Here is a 21459-nt window from a genome sequence, read left to right on the forward strand (position 1 = left end):
ATTTAGAAAGACCACAAATTTTCACCATATTGAGATTGACTTGAGAGCCTTGTGTTGGGTCAAAATAAACATCCACTTGTCTGAAGTATTGTGACAAATATTCACAATGATGAGAAACTATTTAGTGCAAGCCGTTATACATGGTATGAATGGTCAAAATTGAGAACAATCGTTCTGAAGTGTTTGGACAATTGTGTCCAACCAGGAAGAGTTTTAAAATGTTCATCATCCAAAAGACTGTCGCATACGCAATTTTGAAGTCATAATTACAGGTCAATGGTCTGAATGAAATAACATTTTACTTCTTCACATAGTTCTTTTAATACCGTACTTGATGAATGTTGCAGATATGTCAAAATGCAAGGAAAGATGAGAGGAAAATTTAAGGAGATAGCTTTTCAAAAAAAAAATCTATAATGTGTGGTGGTAGCTGTCTGTGACAGAAATGGACATGAAATTTGGATTGAAGACAAGTGACCTCGAAGTTTGGCTTTTTCACCGGTATTCAATAGTGAACATCTACTGAATGAGATCAGTGCTCTTATAAATAATTTATGTGATAGGTGGATATAAGAAGTACCATTTCAGTCATCGAAATTAGACTTTTGGATGAACAAGTCCGAATTCTTATACTATTGCTTGCCCTGCTATATAAAATTCAGAATTTGAGCAAGCCTAGAAGACAATTTACCAGTGCTAATTTCGACCACTGCCATTTTGTTATATTTCAATCTGGAGTATGCAATAAGGCCTAAAAAAAATACATTTGGTTCGGGTTACCCAACCCTACCTACGGAATAGGCGCCGACCCTACCGTTTTTATAGTCCGTTTGAAAAAAAAATTAAAAACATAAAAAAAAATTTTTTGGTTTTTAAATATGGAGTTTAAAACCTTAAATGGTTATACAGGAGATAACTTTAAACTATTCTCCAATGATGAAAATGACATTCTTATATAAAGCCTAATAAAAAAAATAAATAAAAAAAAAGCCTACCTATTTTTGAAAAACAATTTTTTTTTAGGCATAAGTTGGAAACCATTTTTCAGCTCAGTCATCTTGACCTTTGACCTTAGGTCACAATCAATTGGGGGCAACTGCCACAAAGTATGAAGTTCCTGGGTGCAAGCATTCTTTAATGAACAAAATAGTTTCGTTTTTTCATCTCATGGTCACCTTGACCTTTGACCTACTGATCTCAAAATAGAAAGGGTCATCTTCTAGTCATGACCAACTGGCATACCAAGTATAAAGTTCCCAGGTGCAAGCGTTCCTTAGTTATTGAGTGTAAACCATTTATCAGCTGAAGCGACCTTGACTATTGACATACTGATCTAAAAATCTATGAGGGTCAAATACTATTCATGACCAACAATTTTTAAGTGAAATCGTTCTTGAACTTTTGAGTGGAAACCATTTTTCAGCTTAAGGTAACATCTTATTTCACCTGAAGATCACTGTGACCTTGACCTCCTGATTTTAAAATCAATAGTTGTTACTACTTGTCATGACCGACTCGCATACCAAATGAAGTTCCTTGACTAAAAGGATCATCAGTTATTGAGCGGAAACATTTTCCCAGACAATGATATTAATTTTGACCTTCTTGTATCAAAATTAATAGGTTTCATCTACTGATCAACCAGCATACCGGTAGTTAAGTATGAAATTCCTGGCTGAATGCATTCTATAGTTATTGTGCAGAAATGAAGAGTGACATACGGACTGACTGACAACGGGGCAAAAAATGTCTCCCCATGAACAGGGGGAGACACAATCATCATCAGCATTGTTTCAGTAATATAACTTATATGCTAAAGAAAAGAAATGATGTGAAATTTGGCATGCGAACCCCAGAAGAAATAAAGGAAAACAATTGCACATTTCTTTCTATTTCAAACCATGGACCACCAATATGTTTTATTAAAAGCATTGTCAGTGTGCTTGTATTCAAACTAGGTCTGGTCCAAAATATGAAGTCATTAGTACTCAACTTTAACAAGTACATATTCTGACTGGTGCCATATATATTCTCACTAAAGACGAGAAGGAAGTGTTGATCATTCTTGGAAAATGTAAAGAATGTTTGTATTGTATGACATTCCTACAATGGTTCGTTGATTTAACCACCCATTATCAAAATTGTCCGAGGTTATATCAAGTGTCAAACATTGGACTGAAGTTGTAGCCTCAACGGGGTTAATTAACAAGCTGTTTTTTTCTTTTCACAAAGTGATCTTGTTAGCTCCACTGGCCGAAGGCCATGGAGCTTATGTCGTCACAGATTGTCCGTCGTGAGTTCGTGCGTGCGTAAACTTTTACTTTAAACGACATCTCCTCTGAAACTGATAAGCGGATTTTGACAAAACTTCACAGGAATGTTCCTTTGGTGGTCCTTTACCAAAATTGCTCAAATGGTTCCGGTCCATTGCACAATATGGCCGCCACAGCTAAAAATAGCAAAATCTTTAAACGACATCTCCTCTGAAACGGATAGGCAGATTTTGATGAAACTTGACAGAATTGTTCCTTGGGTGGTCCTTAACCAAAATTGCTCAAATGGTTCCGGTCCGCTGCACAACATGGCTGCCAGGGCAAAAAAATAGAAAAACCTTTAAAGAACATCTTCTAAGAAACCGATGATCAGATTTTGATGAAACTTAACAGAAATGTTCCTTGGATGGTCCTTTATCAAATTTGCTTCAATGGTTTCGGTCCACTGCACAAGATGGCCCCCAGAGGTAAAAATAGAAAAACCTTTAAACGACTTCTCCTCAGAAACCGATGATCGTATTGCAATGAAACTTGACAGAAATGTTACTTGGGTAGTCCTTAACCAAAATAGCCCAAACAGTTCTGGTCCACTGCACAACATGGCAGCCAGAGCTAAGAATAGAAAAAAACGTTAAACTACATCTTCTCAGAAACCGATGATCAGATTTTGATGAAACTTTACATAAATGTTCCTTGGGTGGTCATTAACCAAAATTTGTTAAATGGTTCCAGTCCACTGCACACCATGGCTGCCAGAGCTAAAAAATAAAAAAAAACTTTATACGACTTGTCGTCGAAACCGATGACCTTTTTTCGATAAAACTTGACAGAAATGTTTGTTTGGTGCTCCTTTACTCAAATTGCCCAAATCATTTCGGTCCACTGCACAACATGGCAACCAGAGCTATTAAAGTAAAAAATTTTTTTAAATAACTTCTCAAAAATTGATGATTGTATTTCTATGAAACTTGACGAAAATGTTCGTTAGGTGGTCTTTGCTTGAACCTTTTGGCCAGTGGAGCACAGGCACTGATGTGCCTCTTGTTTTTGTATCAAAATACTTAGTACCAAAATTCCATCCTTGTCTAGTCTTTGATAATTCAATATCTCATGCTGTGCACTTTGCCTTGAAGAAAGTCCTTAACCATGAGTCTAGCATTAGCAGCTTAGACACACAGGACGTCACTATGATGTTATATGTATTAGGACGTCACTATGATGTTATATGTATTATGTAACATTAACACAAACTCTTAATAATTTTATTGCATTCAATAACAAAAACATAAGAAGAAAAATTCAGAAACAGGGTTTCCGCTTCCTTCCTGTATATTTTGAGTCTGGCCGAACCTCTCTGAAAGCAGATCATGTGTAGTGTTAAATATCTTTTATCTATTTAAATAGGTCGATAATAATAAAAAAAATTTTTTAGTTCACCTAGGGACATGAATTAAGAGCCTATACTATAGACAGAGTAATTAAACATGCTACAAATAAATCAGTGCCTTGCAAATTGGGAAAAATAGCAAATCTGGCCAAAATAGCTAATATAATGGAAAATATACATGTTTTAACTTTTTTATGCTTACATTATGCTGTGAAAGAGTATGTCTTGACAAGATTTTGTTTCTATATCAGGAAATTAATTCATTAACATAATCTGCATTTATCAATTTTGGGAAAAATGGTTTTTGCAAAGGGAAACAACCTTCAGAAGGCAGTAAATTGCACCAAAAAAAATCACTGTTGAATGTACAGTGGAAACTCACTAAACCGGACAAGGTCCGGACTGGGCAAAATTTCCGGTTTAGTGAGGATTCCAGTTTAGTGAGGATTTGATGTACGGAGTAAGTTTACTCAAAATATTAACTGAGTTAACCCTAAGGCTTTTGTCCTCTAGGGACAGTTCAATTCTCCAACGTTTAGACAGAGGTTGAGACATGATTAAAGCACTTGCAAAAGTGATAAGCATAATTAAACATTTCTGCGTTTTATAATCATCTTTTTTCCAAGTCTTGAAATAAAACAACTCCTGTAATTTAATGCTTGTTTAGTATGTTTAATAGTTTAATTAACACACTGCTCTAATTTGATTAAATCATAAAAGTCTTTAGATAAAACAACCCTCCAAAATGATCACTAAATAACCGTTTCTAGTTCTTTATTTTCTGCAACAAACAAATTATTGTTTCAATCAATTTCCTTTTCACAAGTTTGATTATAGCGCGACAGTCAATCCACAGCGCAATCATCATTATTGATTATCAAGTTACCACAAAAGCACAGGTGTAATATTTAACGACGCACCGGTTGTCAAAACAAGTGACATGCAATTCGCGAATTCCTAATACACAAAATTATTTTGACACGTTTGAACAAATAAACGGTTTTGTGAGGTAAAATTACTTTGACAACTAACAAATTTTCTTGATTTTTTGTCTGGAATTCCGGGGTTCCGGTTTTATAGGGATTTTTTTACATTGAAAATAGAAGGGGAAAACCGGGACTCTGAAAAAAGTCCGGTATCCCGAGGATTCCGGTTTTGTGGAGATCCGGTTTAGTGAGTTTCCACTGTACATGTAATCTCATCTTAATAATAAATGGTCAACTATGTTTTTGCATGGCTTCATCACCATTGCTGAGACAATTCCTCAACCTTTGTTTCTTACAAAAAGACAACAACAAATTGTGAATATTCAAATCAATGCAACAAAGACCACCATAATCAAATGGACAATTCAACCAGATAAAGCCAACCTTTGATTTACATCCAAACTAAACTGACAATCAAAACTCCTGTATACATACTTCCCTTGTCGCCGCCGCCGCTCCTTTTTCTCCAGTACCCAGTCCCGACTCTTCTTCAGAGACTTTCCTCTTGCATTTCTCATACGCTCCCTTTGTAACAATTATGGAGATAATGTTGTAACAATTAAATTTATAATAACACAAATTCATGTATACATTTGTTTGTATATATATATATATATATATATATATATATATATTATATACTTGCATGGATAACAATGGGGCATATAGATTTACAAATCTTGTTTGTCGAAAGACCATATGAGCCGCGTTGCGCGATTTTGGGCCTTCGGACATATTTTTGCTATTACAATGTTTTAAGGTATTTGAATGCCATGTAATTTCAGAAAGATATTCTGAAATTTTCATGATGATATCTCTTAAATTGCGTAAGTACCGTGTTTACAAGAGAGATCATGTATTGCGCATTCTGAATACTAAATTTGACGTTGTTCAAATGACATTGTAACGAAAGTGCATTATTCAAATGACGTGCAAAATTATTGTATCAATATTACAACTAGCTTATAATTTAAATTATTTTCTTATCACAGAATCTTTAAGGAACATAAATTAAGATAAAAATAATGAATCATTTTTGTATTTTTAATACATTGGCCGTTTTAAACACAGACTATCAATCCAGTCAAAATATGTCAGGACGAAATCCATGGTTGCTATGGAAACATGAGTAAACCAATGGTCATAAATTATCGAGAAAATGATGCATCAACGACAAACCTTAAAAAGAAAGAAGTCCGGAAGAAATGATTTACATAGAAAAAATCATTATTTTTGGCATTTTTATTTCATTTGTAATAATTATGTCCCAAGGCCCAAAATCGCGCGATGCGGCTCATATCTTATCAACACAATAGCTAGAGAAAACACTGACCAGTTGAGGACCCCTTATGTTAAGGTCAAAGTCATCAATCAATAGAAAACCTTGTCCATACAATTGCTAACTCTAGCAAAATTATTAGAAATTTTACAATCTGCAAAGGAAAATTTCTCATTCATTGGAATGAAGAGTACCTTTTGTCTGTGAACTGTGCCTGGGTTTGGCTGTATTGCCCCTGCTCTGTCCCCAGACCCTTTGGCAGCTGCTGGACCTGGCCACCCGCAAACAGACACAGGAACATTCTTAAAGCAAATACAGATTTACACTGAGTGAACTTTGTTATTATAGAGGCATCGGATAATGTTTGACATTTCCAGTGATGTAAGTTGCAATAACCTTATTTATGAAACACTTAATTATACTGGTAAAACAAATTTTAAAAACTGAATTCATTAATATTTCTGGCCTCGTGGTTTTTGCGAAAATGGACTAATTCGTGGGTACTTAAATCATGTTTTTTTTAATAAAATAATTTTTTTTTAATTCAAACTACGATCCAAAAGTGTCTGCAAATTCACCATGCGCTGATCTAGTGCTATGTATCATCTACGTCACATGATTGATGACACTACAATGGGACGAAATGTGAATCAGCGCAGATACCCATGTCAATTAATGCTTGATCGGTAATTTAAGAGTCATAACTACAGATGCATCCTGATATTATATCCTATAGTGTGATAAGTCTGTCACAAAACTTTAGGATACATATTGCTTGGAAGATAGGACAAGAACATGCTAAGAAAATAATAAAGTGTATAGGACCATAAATAAAGCTGGAAGCTTTACCATACTTTTTTGCTTTGGTGCTGTTAGGATAATCGACCACGAGGCCTCCAGTAAAGCCAGCCTTCATTGCCTGCTGGGTGATCAGCTCCAACTGTAATAAGCATAACATATAAATTACTAAATAAGAATGATGTAAATGTTCAAGTATTTCAAGAGGTATTGTAAGTATACAGCTAATGCCTACCCAACTTACAAATTCATTATCAAGCAGAAACGTCAATCAACAGATGCCCATTCTTTCTCAATTTTTCTAAAAGAAACCACTTCAAAGAGTCGCCGCTTTATTCACATCAAAACACTTGTTTTGAGGGTTGTATGAAAATTTTGAACATCTTGTTAACCCTACCCTTCCATTGGAACAGAATTATGATGGCAGTATACATTGGTTGTCAATATTTAATGTAAAACCCATCAAATCAACAAAGTTGATTCTATGGTAGATTGATAGCTTTAACCAACATGTTTTTGCTAAGATATTAACCTATGTGTGCTTGCACACAAAACCTTAACCAGAATTTCTAAGTCAAATAATTAAGGGCAATTATTTGTATTAAATGCAAACTAGAGTTATCTAACTTGGTTAATTAAGTAGGTTGGACGGTTGAGAACAATTGTATCAAGTCTCAATGCAATACCTCAAGTAGTTGCTGAGATATTAACCTATGTTTGCTTGCACGCAAAACCATAACCAAGGTGTGACGCCGACGCTTGGGTGAGTAGTATAGCTCTCCATATTCTTCGAATAGTTTAGCTAAAAACTGAATGCAAGTACTAATGTCATTGACTTCAATTTATTATCATGGAGGTTAAATAATATAAACCATTTAAACAGTAAAATGACTTAGGTTCTACAACTTGTATACAGCGACCATGTATATTCATGTGAATACATTATCATCATCATGTGTACTCTATTACATACTCATTAAGATTTCAGAATTAAGGGCTTTGTAAAGATCTTGAATTGGTGGATAAGCCATCTCACAAAATCCATGAAAATAAATGTCCCACGAAAATTTATGATTTTATCTAAATATCTCAAACTTCAAACTAAGATTTTTACTAATTTGAATGCATGTATCATGAATCCTTTAGTTTATTTCTAGAATCAAAAGGCTATATCATACCTGTGCACTGTTTTCTGGATAAAGCTGGAACACTGCCCTACCACCTCGAGACTGAAGGAATACATTTTAGATGATAATATATAGTTACATCATTTCTTTTAAAATGACAGCAGACAAAAAAGTGTTTTTTTTTAAACAATGTATGTTTAAGATTTATAGCAAATATACTAGATCCATGTAATGGGCATAAATGCTTTCATACAATTACCCATGATAGAAAGTTTTTGAAAGTTTATGAAATTTTAAGACAATTAAGTCATTTTTATCTAATGCCATACCATACATGCGTACAGTGTTGAGAAGAATTTCAATAATCTTTTTGGTGGATGATGATACTTTTTGTCAGCATTGCACAGCCACTGTAATGCTGATATACTGAAAAATAACCAACACATTGCTGATTAAAACATTCTTATAATCTGCACAAAACAGATTACCTTTAGCAACATTTAGCAACATCTTTCACTTCATTTTATAACCTTTGTTTAATTTAGGGTATACAATATCCAACAACATTGGCATAAATTGTATTAAATAACGATCAAAATATAAATACATATATATATATCAAAAACATGAATATGATGAGTATAAGTTTTCATCTTTTCAACAACATTTTAAATTTGTTTGCTGATATTTACATATCACATTGTTAGTTTTCCTTACAATATTCTCTCAACTACTTCACCCAGAGCACTTGAACAGAAGTCTCAACTACTGTTCCCCTGAGCACATACAACACAAGTCTGAACTACTGGTCCCATGCGCACATACAAAACAGGTCTGAACTACTGTTCCCATGAGCACATACAACAGAAGTATCGACTACTGTTCCCCTGAGCACATACAACACAGGTCTGAACTACTGTTCCCCTGAGCACATACAACAGAAGTCTCGACTACTGTTCCCCTGAGCACATACAACAGATGTCTCAACTACTGTTCCCCTGAGCACATACAACAGAAGTCTCAACTACTGTTCCCCTGAGCACATACAACAGAACAGAAGTCTCAACTACTGTTCCCCTGAGCACATACAACAGAAGTCTCGACTACTGTTCCCCTGAGCACATACAACAGAAGTCTCGACTACTGTTCCCCTGAGCACATACAACAGAAGTCTCGACTACTGTTCCCCTGAGCACATACAACAGATGTCTGAACTACTGTTCCCCTGAGCACATACAACAGAAGTCTGAACTACTGTTCCCCTGAGCACATACAACAGATGTCTGAACTACTGTTCCCCTGAGCACATACAACAGAAGTCTCGACTACTGTTCCCCTGAGCACATACAACAGATGTCTGAACTACTGTTCCCCTGAGCACATACAACAGAAGTCTCGACTACTGTTCCCCTGAGCACATACAACAGAGGTCTGAACTACTGTTCCCCTGAGCACATACAACAGAAGTCTCGACTACTGTTCCCCTGAGCACATACAACAGAAGTCTCAACTACTGTTCCCATGAGCACATACAACAGAAGTCTCAACTACTGTTCCCATGAGCACATACATCAGAAGTCTCGACTACTGTTCCCCTGAGCACATACAACACAGGTCTGAACTACTGTTCCCCTGAGCACATACAACAGAAGTCTCAACTACTGTTCCCCTGAGCACATACAACAGAAGTCTCGACTACTGTTCCCATGAGCACATACAACAGAAGTCTCGACTACTGTTCCCCTGAGCACATACAACAGAAGTCTCGACTACTGTTCCCCTGAGCACATACAACAGAAGTCTCAACTACTGTTCCCCTGAGCACATACAACAGAAGTCTGAACTACTGTTCCCATGAGCACATACAACAGATGTCTCAACTACTGTTCCCCTGAGCACATACAACAGAAGTCTGAACTACTGTTCCCCTGAGCACATACAACAGAAATCTCGACTACTGTTCCCCTGAGCACATACAACAGAAATCTCGACTACTGTTCCCCTGAGCACATACAACAGAAGTCTGAACTACTGTTCCCATGAGCACATACAACAGAAGTCTCAACTACTGTTCCCATGAGCACATACAACAGAAGTCTCAACTACTGTTCCCCTGAGCACATACAACAGAAGTCTCAACTACTGTTCCCCTGAGCACATACAACAGAAGTCTCAACTACTATTCCTCTGAGCACATACAACAGAAGTCTCAACTACTGTTCCCTGAACACCTAAACAGAAGTCTCAACTACTGTTCCCCTGAGCACATACAACAGAAGTCTCAACTACTGTTCCCCTGAGCACATACAACAGATGTCTTGACTACTGTTCCCCTGAGCACATACAACAGATGTCTCAACTAATGTTCCCTGAGCACTGACTACTGTTCCCTGAACACCTAAACAGAAGTCTCAACTAATGTTCAATGAGCACCTAAACAGAAGTCTCAACTTATGTTCCATGAGCACCTAAACAGAAGGTTCGACTACTGTTCCTCCGAGCACCTAAACAGAATGTTTAACTACTATTCCCTAGGCACCTAACAGAAGTCTCGACTAATGTTCCCTGAGCAATGCAACTTAAATCTCAACTACTGTTCCCTGAGCACCTAAACAGAATTCTCGAGTAATGTTTCCTAAGCACTGACTACTGTTCCCTGACCTCCCAAACGGAAGTATCGACTACTGTTTCCTGAGCAACAAAACAGAAGTCTTGATTTCTGTTCCCTCAGCAACTCAACATAAGTCTCGACTACTGTACCCTGAGCACCTTAACAGAAGTCTCCACTACTGGTCTCTGAGCATCTTAACAGAAGTAAGTACCTTATGACTCCATCAAAAGTGCCAGGTTTGAAGGGCATTCCATCTCCCATGTCACCTTGCAACAGATCTCCCTCCACTTCCCTCTCCACAGCAACATCTGAAGTTGTAAAATGGAAACTAATAAACATAAAAAATAACATTCTATTGTCACCTGCTGGTCAATGGCAACCAACAACTTGTTATGGTCATAGGTCAAACCCTTTCAGTTATTGTCCGGTCAATGTTTTCATGAGAATGTTGACAGTGACCTCAAAACAGTGATCCCCAAAAACAGCAAGGGTCATATTCTCATCAAGGGCAAACTACAAATGCAGTCTGATGTTCCTAGGTGAAACAATCCTCAAAATATACTTCTGCGAAATAAACACAGGCACGGATGGAGCAAATAATACATACCATCCTTATGAAGCATAAAAATCTTTATAACAGACCTGTCGTCAGCGTATTAAAGAGTAGTACATGTACACGTATGGCCAAATAATTTATGAATTTGTCAGTCTTTTATCGAACATAAATCGCACATTTTCAAAAAACAAAAGAAGGGCTTGGACTGCTGGGACTAAGTTGAGCTTAGCTAGTGATTTATATAGAAAGAAACATTCCTCATTTTAAAGTTACCAGTAACTGTCTTTGCAATTAAAAATAATCATATCAAATCCTTATGTTATAGGCATGCTAGATGTATTAAACACTGTTTGCAGAATGGTCAGAACCATTGTATTATCAGTGTACCATGTGAATTAAGTCTTCTAATGCACACTGTAATTAAAACTGCATTTCCCATATTATAAATAATAAATAATTTCAAAAGAATAAATAATTGAAATGATCAATATATACCGGTAAGCAACACAAAATTCATGCCTCTTTATAGTGACTTAGTAATGGACCATAACTCTGCTGTATCTGGGCTTCACCACCAACAGAGACCAAAGTGCTCATGTTGACCTGTTGATAAACATTCTTGTTAATGTTCATGGCTATACCTCAAATACCGAAGGAGAGACACACAACACAAATTTCACACCTATTTATAACAATTTTAACTAAGTTAAGGCCCACAACTGTGCTGGAGCAAAACTCAGCTCAAACAAAATCTCAGGTGCACAGCTTTTTGTAAGCTTTCATTTTATTTTAATTTCACAAATACGTGTTAGGTGCAGCACAAGATATGTGCAGCACAAGATTGATTTTTTTTTTTAACTAAGTCAAGACCCATAACTCTGCACTTACTGGGTGCAGCCACCCATAAACCCCAGGAGCACAACTCCACACAATGCTTAACATTCCTGTAGTCTCATTAATCTGGCTTCTATTCTTTTTGAGACACAAACTTGTTTCAGACAAGCAGTCAGACTGACAACCACGCCAAGAGCAATATGTTATCTCCAGTCAAAGGGGAGACTAATAAAAAGTAAGAACAATAATTTGTATATGGAATTAGGCAAATATAGTAGGTTTCAAGCACCAAATTTTATATCCAAAAAATAAATATCTTAATCTTTTGAACATCTAATTAAATTTGAAGCTGTGGACATCTATTAATGAAATCCATTACCGTAACACAATGAAATATACTACCATTCACTTTTTACGCAAATCATCTTAATTTGGATTTTAAATGGTTGTGGTGGAATCTGACCGAGTATTTATTTAGCTTCTAATGCTATAATGAAGCAATTTCAAATATAATGACAAACCCTTTAATTTAATGTCAATCAAAAAGTGCCATAAATGCATATTCTTGTGTAGCAGTGTTCTACAACAGACCTAAAGTATAAACATATAGATTTATAGGTCTGTGGTACTACTAAAGAAGTTCAATAATCATATTGATTGCACCTTTTATGGTCAAAAAAACAACATGTTATTAATTATAATTGCATGCTGATCAGCTGGCATGGCAGTAAATTTATGTGGTCAGTTCCGTTCCAAGTTCGGTTTTATTGCCCAGCTGTAAAATATGTTATATGGAGTTGTACTTTTAATTTGACTAGTTATATGCCCATCACAAATCACAAGGTCACAAATGATACACCCAGCATTTACATCTGCTGAAAAAGTGGTCAGCAATGGCCAGGTACAATAAAATAAGTCTAGAATGTGTTTAGTTTTAGAATGTCATGTTAATATTGAGTTTTCCCTCACATCTTTAGTCAACTAATGCCCCTCTCTAGCTGGGTATTAAAGACAGTTCACGACATTGTTCTCGTATTTTATCAAATTTCATGAATGAATCATTATCAATTGATCCTGACCATAATTGAAAGATAAGTGATACCTTATAGAAAATCAAAATGCTATAACGTAGCATCGTTATATTTCCCACTGTTTCCATACCTACCCAGCATGTGAGGGCTGATGTCCACGCCCACCCAGAAATGGCCCTGCTCTGTCAGACATTCTCCACTCAACCCAGATCCACATCTATATAAAAAGAAACCAGCTGAATTCTACAAAGAAAAAATTCCTTACTGGAAATTATTTAGGCCCAATCTTCTACATCAAAAATTTGCAAAGCCCTTAGCATTACAATGGTTTGAATTTAAGTCACCTATTACATATAAAAGATTTGCATTTTCCCATTGACAACTTTATGACATGTGTACAGCCCAGACAGAGGACATGTACTCATGTTTTAATTAACAAATAGTTAACTACCCAATAGTGAAAGAACTCTTGAAAAAGTGTCCTGACTGGGAAAATTAATCTAAAAAGAGATGTTTGTCAAATATTATGCCCACTTAGCGCCATGTTGTCAGTAATATTTAGACAATTGAACAACATATGCATGGACCGAAATGCCAGGTGTTTTGACCTGATGACCTCATAATCAATTAGGGGTCATCTACTGGTAACGCCCAACCTCCAAGTCAATTTTGAGGACCATAGTTTGAGACATTGTGATCACTCGGACATCTGACAAGCTTTTGAAATTCAAGGTCACAGTGAACTTGACCTTTGAGCTGATGACCTCAAAATCAATAGGGGTCATCTTCAGGTTATGCCCAACATCCAAGCTGAGTTTGTGGACCATATGTCCAGGCATTGTCAATTTATCACTCGGGCCAAAAAAAAAAATAGGTCTGTTTCCGGTCGCCCGACCGACCCTCTTATTTCCGCGCCGACCCTATACTTTTTATTGGTGTAAAAGTTAACTGCGCGCATATTTAGTACTTTTCGGTACTTTCTTTCCGTTAATTCTTTGGTCTCATTTCGAATTCGGTAATTTGATAAGCACTCTATTAAAATGGCGGCACCGGCAGGGTTCGAATTTAGACTCGCATACTCGCAAAATGCGAGCGACATTTGCAAATTGCGAGTGACTTTTATTCAAGCTCGCAAAATTCTGCGAGTGGCTTTTTCTAGACCACAAAATGTTAAAAAGACAGTAGAATAAATATGAACTTAATTCCGCTGCGTAGTCGAGTGTAAACACCATATAAGTGGCATGTTTACACTACCAGTATAAAAAAGATAGTACGGAGTCACGCTCTAGTAAGTTTTCAAAAATAGAACATATACGGAAAAGGCCGAGTTTTATCTCGAATCTTTCCGAGGCGTGCATAATACAAAGTGAATACAAATGACGTAATCATCGCGCACTATATGTAAACCCCATCAACCTTTGATATATTTCCGCCGAACTGCCAAAGTGAATAGACTTCGTCGATCGATATATTTCATGGTCCAGAACATCCTCGCTAATTTAATTTTACTGTTTCTTTCATTTATTAAAATTTATAATGTTATTGCTTTTAATACTTATAGATTTAATGAAATCTGTACCGTGCTTGTCGAATGGATATTACCCGATGGTAAGGGTAAATATACAAAGTGAACAATGTCAAATTATTGGACAGCTTTGTAATCAAAAAGCGTCTAGCATCTGATGAGTCTTTTCGTACTCCCCAAAAAGAAAAAGCCATAAACAAGTTCTAGTAGTTGAGTTACTCAAGATTGATACGTTTTAATATTCATAATTTGTCTTAGGTGTAAATTTCTACTTAAATTAGACAATATTACAAGGGAATAAAGCAAATAATCAAATTGCAAGTTGATTTTTCATTTTGCGAGTTGCCTCAAAAAGCACTCGCAAAATTTTGCGAGTGCTCCTCAAAGTTAAATTCGAACCCTGGCACCCATGTCGAGTTCGTCGGTCAATAATCGTACAGTTATATATTAATCCTGCATAGCAATGTCCATGCTCTCCACGAGATCCTCGTGGGTATAGCTGTAAGTTATGTGACGTCACACAGTGTGACTCTTTGATCTAAAGCCGATAGAATGTGTTTATTCAGTTCAATGCATGTATAAAATGGTGTTTTAATTAACTTGATGAAGGATTTTCACTACAGGCTTAATAAATAAGTTTATGACCATTGATTACTACGGATAAATTAATAAGTGGTAAAATGCAAACATGAAGAAAAAAGGCAGGTTAAACAAACATGTAAATAAAATGTAAAAATGGTAATTTTCTATGTTTTTGGACAGCGAAAAAAATAATTAATTTAAGGTGTCCGAACTCTTAGGTGAATTACGGTATCACTTTCAAATAGTTAGTGTCTTAAATTTAGTACTAAACATATTTTTGAGATTTAAATAAGAAATTAAGTTTCATACTCTTAATTCAGTTGAGAATGGAAATGCTTTGTGAACACGGGTCAGGTGTACTTCGGAGATCATTGAAGTGACAAAAACAGCTTCTGACAATGTTTGGAATTTTAATATTCTATCAAATATAAGAATAGCATTATAGCACAAATGTGAAATTGGTAAATATGAAAAATTGACATATCTGAGGCACTCTTTTTCGACATCTGTCATACAGACAAACATGTTCAACAATACATGCATTTATATTCTAGAAAATGTATATCTATACATTATAATTAATACACATTATACAGTTCTTAATAAATGAATGGACTTGTATTTACATTTTATGCTTTAGTACCTTTTAAAATTGTCTCATACGCAGTTAATATGGTTGTTTTTGAATAAAAGTCAGCCGCCTTCTATTCTAGATCACTTCCCCCCCCCCCCCCAAAAAAAAAAAAAAAAAAAATGCCTACCTACCTACCATCTTTTTTTTGGGAAGGACCGGAAACGAACCTATTTTTTTTTTTGGCCTCGGACAATCTTTGGTCTACTGACCTACGCCCGACATACTGACACTCTGACCAATATGTGCAAAGCAATATGGGCATAATAATATCCAAATGAGTAAAAGGTACAATGAAGAGTACTTTTTATTACTGAATATACCAATACAACCAAAATTAAAGCTGAACCTTTTTGTTAATGTGTACCATTTAAAACTGTTAATTTATGCCAAACACATTAATTAGGTTTACATACCCCACATCGAGTACAAAGCAAGGTGTGTCCTCCGGTAATGCCAGCAGTTCTATGGCTCTCTCCGACAACTGGCCCTGAATCTCTATCATACGGGTACTGCAGGACAAAAGCAATACAACATTAGCACTAATGATGAACATACATTGCTAAGTAAATAAACAACAGGAAACTATTATACAACAAAAATATAATTATGCGTTGTTACCAAAAGTAGTCTGTGCAATCGATTAAGACATAAGCCAATTCTTGGGAATGAAAGAAAATCTTAATACCCAGAAAGGATTGTAAAAAATAAAATTTTCCCATTATTTGTTAACTGGCTATTAAATAGATAATTTAAAACTTAACGGACAATTTATCACAGACATTGAGACAACATATGACAAAAAAAAATATTTTAATGTTGTATTGCAATTTAAATCCTTAACAGTATCAAGACAACATCAAATTCTTACTTTGAAGAGTATTTTCTAGCTTCCTCTTCATTGTAGAACTGAAAAGTATATAGACCACAATAAAGTTTGAGACATTGTTACGGTAATTCAATTAAAAATTGATTGAATTTTCAATTATGATACCTTTTTACACTCAACACAAAGAAGCCTGAAGATCATTAACCCAATGTCCAGGAAGTCCAGGAAAGTGCTCAATTTAGACAGTTGAAAGCCCCACCCTCACCCAAAACCCCAGCTGATTAATATTTAGTGGTTGGAGGATGAAAATAGTAGCGGAGGTGTTCTTGGCAGAGTTTTCAAAGAAAATTGCGAAAACGCTACTAGTTTGTGCTTGTTGAGCGATTGCACCTTGGAGATAACTTCCTTCTGAACATGCATGCGACGTATACAGTTGTTTTATCGAAAAATTCTTGTAGATCTGAGCTCGTTTCCACACATATGTCTCCAACCGAAATCTGCTAACCTTCATAACTTGTGAATGATAAAAGATTGTATGAAATTGTAAAATATTTAATATGTAAAAATAAACGACAAAAAGTTGATTATTTGTTTATTATGTGTATCATAGAGTACTAAAACACATTTTTTATGATTCTCAGTCCAAGAGATCACCCTAGGGACCTAGTCTAAAATAATAGACGTGTTATACGGGATTCTTCCAATCCCTAACGTCTAAACGGGAATGTGCAAAAAACGGGGGTGTTTTAAAAATATTGAAATTGTTTTAAGTGAAGTATTTTATGGTTGAAATTCAACATAAAGAGTAATATTCATATTTTACCATGTAAGTGAAATGTTATTTTGCACTAAACAAGCATTTAATGCATTAAAACAAGTTGTTTACCTTTCCAATAAAACGAAAGTTGACTGACACAGAAAACAATTATGCGAAGGGGAACAACTCGAAACAATCGTAATTACTCAGCCCTCTCCGACAAAGCTTCGAGATAGACCTCGTTACACAATCTTAACTACTTGGCCATGGCCGAAATGTTCCGAGCGATTTAAAACTGTGCCCTGAAGCCTTGCAGGTGCCCTTCATGTATATATCGTTATGTTTTGACAGAATGAAATGAAGAAAAGCCGTCAAACTCATAATTATAAGTTGGTTATTTATTTTTTGTGTACGGAACTTATATAAAATAACATTATCTGGTAATATTTCTTGTTCTTATGATATTTTATAGAGGCTATATGCTTTAACCAGGAATCCTGATCTGAACAACCCACTTTTGATACTAAACAATTTGTACGTGAAGGATTTGCCATATCAAAAATCTAAAAAAATCCGTCAACGTACAATTATTTGGACTACCTAGGGACCAATCGCTCGACTGGCCAAAAATGCAGTCCAAATACCAAGTAACTGTGATCGCCTCAATCAAATTGAGCATTCTCGTGAAAACGTGATCAAGTTATCTTATTACCGAATTTGCTATTTACAAAAAAATAACTGTATTTTTTAGGTGGGGAAAAAGGCTTACTATTTCAGGTGGAGCTTGTTTTTCTGGTCGGCCTGTGGCCATGCTGATATTTCGTACCGTTTCGTTCCCGGAAGTTGTCAAAATTCTTAACAGATTTAGTTCCGAATTTGGTATATCGATACTGTACTCGATTTTTTAAAATCTTATTTTGGTACCTAAGTTACTTTACTGTGTGGTTTAATAAATAAAAGTCACTTAATTGAAAATTGATGTTGAACCCTTTTCTTATAAAACTCGTCTTTTTTGCGATCTTGCGGCCCAAACTCTGTAAAGCTGGTCCAGTTATGCAATATTTTCGCCATAAAGATGCTGTCAGCTAAAAACGCTTTAGCTGATGCAGTGTTGTGTTCAAACAGAACTTCGTTTTCGCTATCCAGTCAAAATGCAGTGAGGTCTTTTTATGCTGTATCCAATAACTGTTTCAGTACGGATGAAAAACCCGGATTGTTTGAAGGTCAAAACAGAAAGATTAACAACAAAACAGAAGCGCCAGTATCAGTACCATTTCACATTGACTCTTGTAAGAAAAATGGCCAGGAAAGGCATTTTAGCACAACAAGAAATGCTTTCAGCAGGCATGTTGATCCAAAAAAGAATTACTACTTAATTCTAGGAGTGACTCCAAGCTGCAATGCAAATAAGGTAAAGAAGGCATATTACCGACTCTCTAAATTGTATCACCCAGACTTGAACAAAACAGAAGAAGCTGTCAGAAAGTTTCATGAGTTAACAGATGCTTATGAAATTCTGTCCAACAGTAGATTAAGACAGCAGTATGATGATGCTAGAATGGGCCATGTACATGGAGGAGTGTATAGAGGAACCGCAAAACATTCTCACTTCAGCAACTTCTCTGGAAGAGGACCCCCACAGAGAAATAAATCACCAAATGAAAACCATGATAACTGGATGAAAAGTCACTACACGAAATCTTTCAATAAAAATGCTGAATACAATTATTATAAGACATATGATAAGTTTGAATCACAGGATGAGTATTATTCTGAAAAAGGCAATGAATTTAAAAGGAATTTAAACAATAAGCATACACACAATAACCAGAAAAACATTGTTGAAATGAGTGATATGATGATTATCTTGGGAGCTGTAGGAATACTTGCTGGATTCACTGTGTTAATGAGAAGATAGTAAATGTTTTACTTAAAACGTTGTGTTGTGCGTTGCGTACTCATTGTAATACAAGTATTCTCTTGAATCTTATGGAATTGTAAAAATGATTGCTGGATCACCCATTTTAATATTGAATAATAAAATAATATGATATATACAGCTTTGTATGGAAAAGCCGTGACTTTTAAAGTGAATTTTATCATTTTTAGTAGAAATTTAAGTATTTTAAAAGTAAGTTGAATAAACTTTTTATACAACAAGTTGTTACATTTATGTTGTATCGCAATAATTTAGTGAATAATATAGTTAACTCTTTAAACAGTTTAAAAAACGATTATGCTGCTAAACATTGGAAAATGTTGATATTACCTTGTGTTATTTTGAATACAGATTCTGTATCGAAAGTCTTGAGTAATAAAATAAAAAAACTGACTGGTTCACATTTTTGTGGGGCAGTCTTTCAAGTAAAGCAGTAAAAACTATTGCTTTCACAACGTTAGAAATAATTCATAAATTACATTTGATCCGATTTGTTCAAAATTTCAATGTGATTTTTGTCATGAAAATATTGTGTTGGATTTATACTATTAAATTAAATCTCATACCTGTAGTTCTTAAATCAACCTTTAATGGTAGAAATCTTGTTCAAAAATAAGGTTTCCAACCAGAACTGTCCCAAAAGAGACAAATGCCTTTGGCCTTGTTGGAGTGATAGCCAGTAACTATGTTATTAGCTCACCTGAGCACAAAGTGCTCAAGGTGAGCTATTGTGATAGGTCTATGTCTGGCGTCCGTCGTTCGGCGTCAACAATTGGCTATAATCATCTTCTTCTCCTAAACCGGTTGGACAATTTTGATGAAATTTCATAGGAATGATCCTTGGTTGGTGCTTTTTCAAAATTGTTTAAAGAAATTAATTTCATGCAGAACTCTGGTTGCCATGGCAACCTTAAGGAAAATGTCAACAATTGGTTATAATCATCTTCTTCTCCTAAACCGCTTGGACAATTTTGATGAAACCTGACAGGAATGATCCTTTTTCAAATTTGTTCAAAGAAATGAATTCCATGCAGAACTATGGTTGCCATTGCAACCTAAAGGAAATGTCAACAATAGGTTATAATCATCTTCTTCTCCTAAACCGCTTGGACAATTTTGATGAAACCTGATAGGAATGATCCTTGGTTGGTGCTTTTTCAAATTTGTTCAAAGAAATTAATTCCATGCAGAACTCTGGTTGCCATGGCAACCCAAAGGAAAATGTCATAATCATCATCTTCTCCTAAACCCCTTGGACAATTTTGATGAAACTTCATAGGAATGATCCTTGATTGGTGTTTTTTCAAAATTGTTCAAAGAAATTAGTTCCATGCAGAATTCAGGTTGCCATGGCAACCTAAAGGAAATGTCAACAATTGGTTATAATCATCTTCTTCTCCTAAACCGCTTGGACACTTTTGATGAAACCTGATAGGAATGTTCCTTGGTTGGTGCTTTTTCAAATTTGTTCAAAGAAATGAATTCCATGCAGAACTCTGGTTGCCATGGCAACCTAAAGGAAAATGTCATAATCATCATCTTCTCCTAAACCCCTTGGACAATTTTGATGAAACTTCATAGGAATGATCCTTGGTTGGTGTTTTATCAAAATTGTTCAAAGAAATTAGTTCCATGAAGAACTCTGGTTGCCATGGCAACCTAAAGGAAATGTCAACAATAGGTTATAATCATCTTTTTCTCCTAAACCGCTTGGACACTTGATGAAACCTGATAGGAATGATCCTTGGTTGGTGCTTTTTCAAATTTGTTCAAAGAAATTAATTCCATGCAGAACTCTGGTTGCCATGGCAACCTAAAGGAAAATGTCAACAATAGGTTATAATCATCTTCTTCTTCTAATCCCCTTGGACAATTTTGATGAAACTCATAGGAATGCTCCTTAGTTGGTGCTTTTTCAAAATTGTTCAAAGAAATTAATTCCATGCAGAACTCAGGTTGCCATGGCAACCTAAAGGACAAAACTTTTTTTTGCAAATACTATTAGGCCTAGTGCTTAAATATTTGGTGTGTTACATGGTCTTTTGGTTAAATACCATGTTTATTTATATTATGCCCCTGAAGAAAAATTGGCCTCACTCAATGGGTTACAAGTTCATTATAAAGACATTTTGTTAAAATTTGATAGTTATGTAAACTTTACCCTTGAAACAAGGGCAGCAAGTCTAGCTATATGGTCTCCCTTTTTGTTGGAGATTCCACTACTTTTTATTTTTAGTAACAAGGGAATAGATTTAAAAGTCTATTAAGTCTTCAACATGGTCACTTATAAGGTAATTATTGTTCTTTTTTTGGG

The 21459-nt window shown here is 35.4% G+C and overlaps 2 protein-coding genes across 2 annotated transcripts; one reads left to right on the forward strand and one right to left on the reverse strand.

The window, feature by feature from the left end:
* Positions 1–3521: 3521 nt before the first annotated feature.
* LOC128232707 (probable 18S rRNA (guanine-N(7))-methyltransferase) lies at positions 3522–18072 on the reverse strand. Its single transcript, XM_052946414.1, has 11 exons — positions 17976–18072; positions 16492–16529; positions 16037–16132; positions 13017–13099; positions 10673–10769; positions 8180–8276; positions 7902–7952; positions 6780–6865; positions 6120–6227; positions 5082–5171; positions 3522–3627 (listed from the first exon to the last, which is right to left on the reverse strand). The coding sequence occupies exons 1-11, from the start codon at positions 18015–18017 to the stop codon at positions 3573–3575; spliced, it is 843 nt and encodes a 280-aa protein (XP_052802374.1). The 5' UTR covers positions 18018–18072; the 3' UTR covers positions 3522–3572.
* Positions 18073–18213: 141 nt separating this feature from the next.
* Positions 18214–19710, forward strand: LOC128232708 (dnaJ homolog subfamily B member 9-like). The gene has a single exon (XM_052946416.1). It carries the CDS (start codon positions 18282–18284, stop codon positions 19122–19124), a length of 843 nt encoding a protein of 280 aa, XP_052802376.1. The 5' UTR covers positions 18214–18281; the 3' UTR covers positions 19125–19710.
* The last annotated feature ends 1749 nt before the right edge of the window (positions 19711–21459 follow it).

The sequence above is a fragment of the Mya arenaria genome, chromosome 4 (assembly GCF_026914265.1).
Source record: "Mya arenaria isolate MELC-2E11 chromosome 4, ASM2691426v1".
Taxonomy (NCBI): Eukaryota; Metazoa; Mollusca; class Bivalvia; order Myida; family Myidae; genus Mya; species Mya arenaria.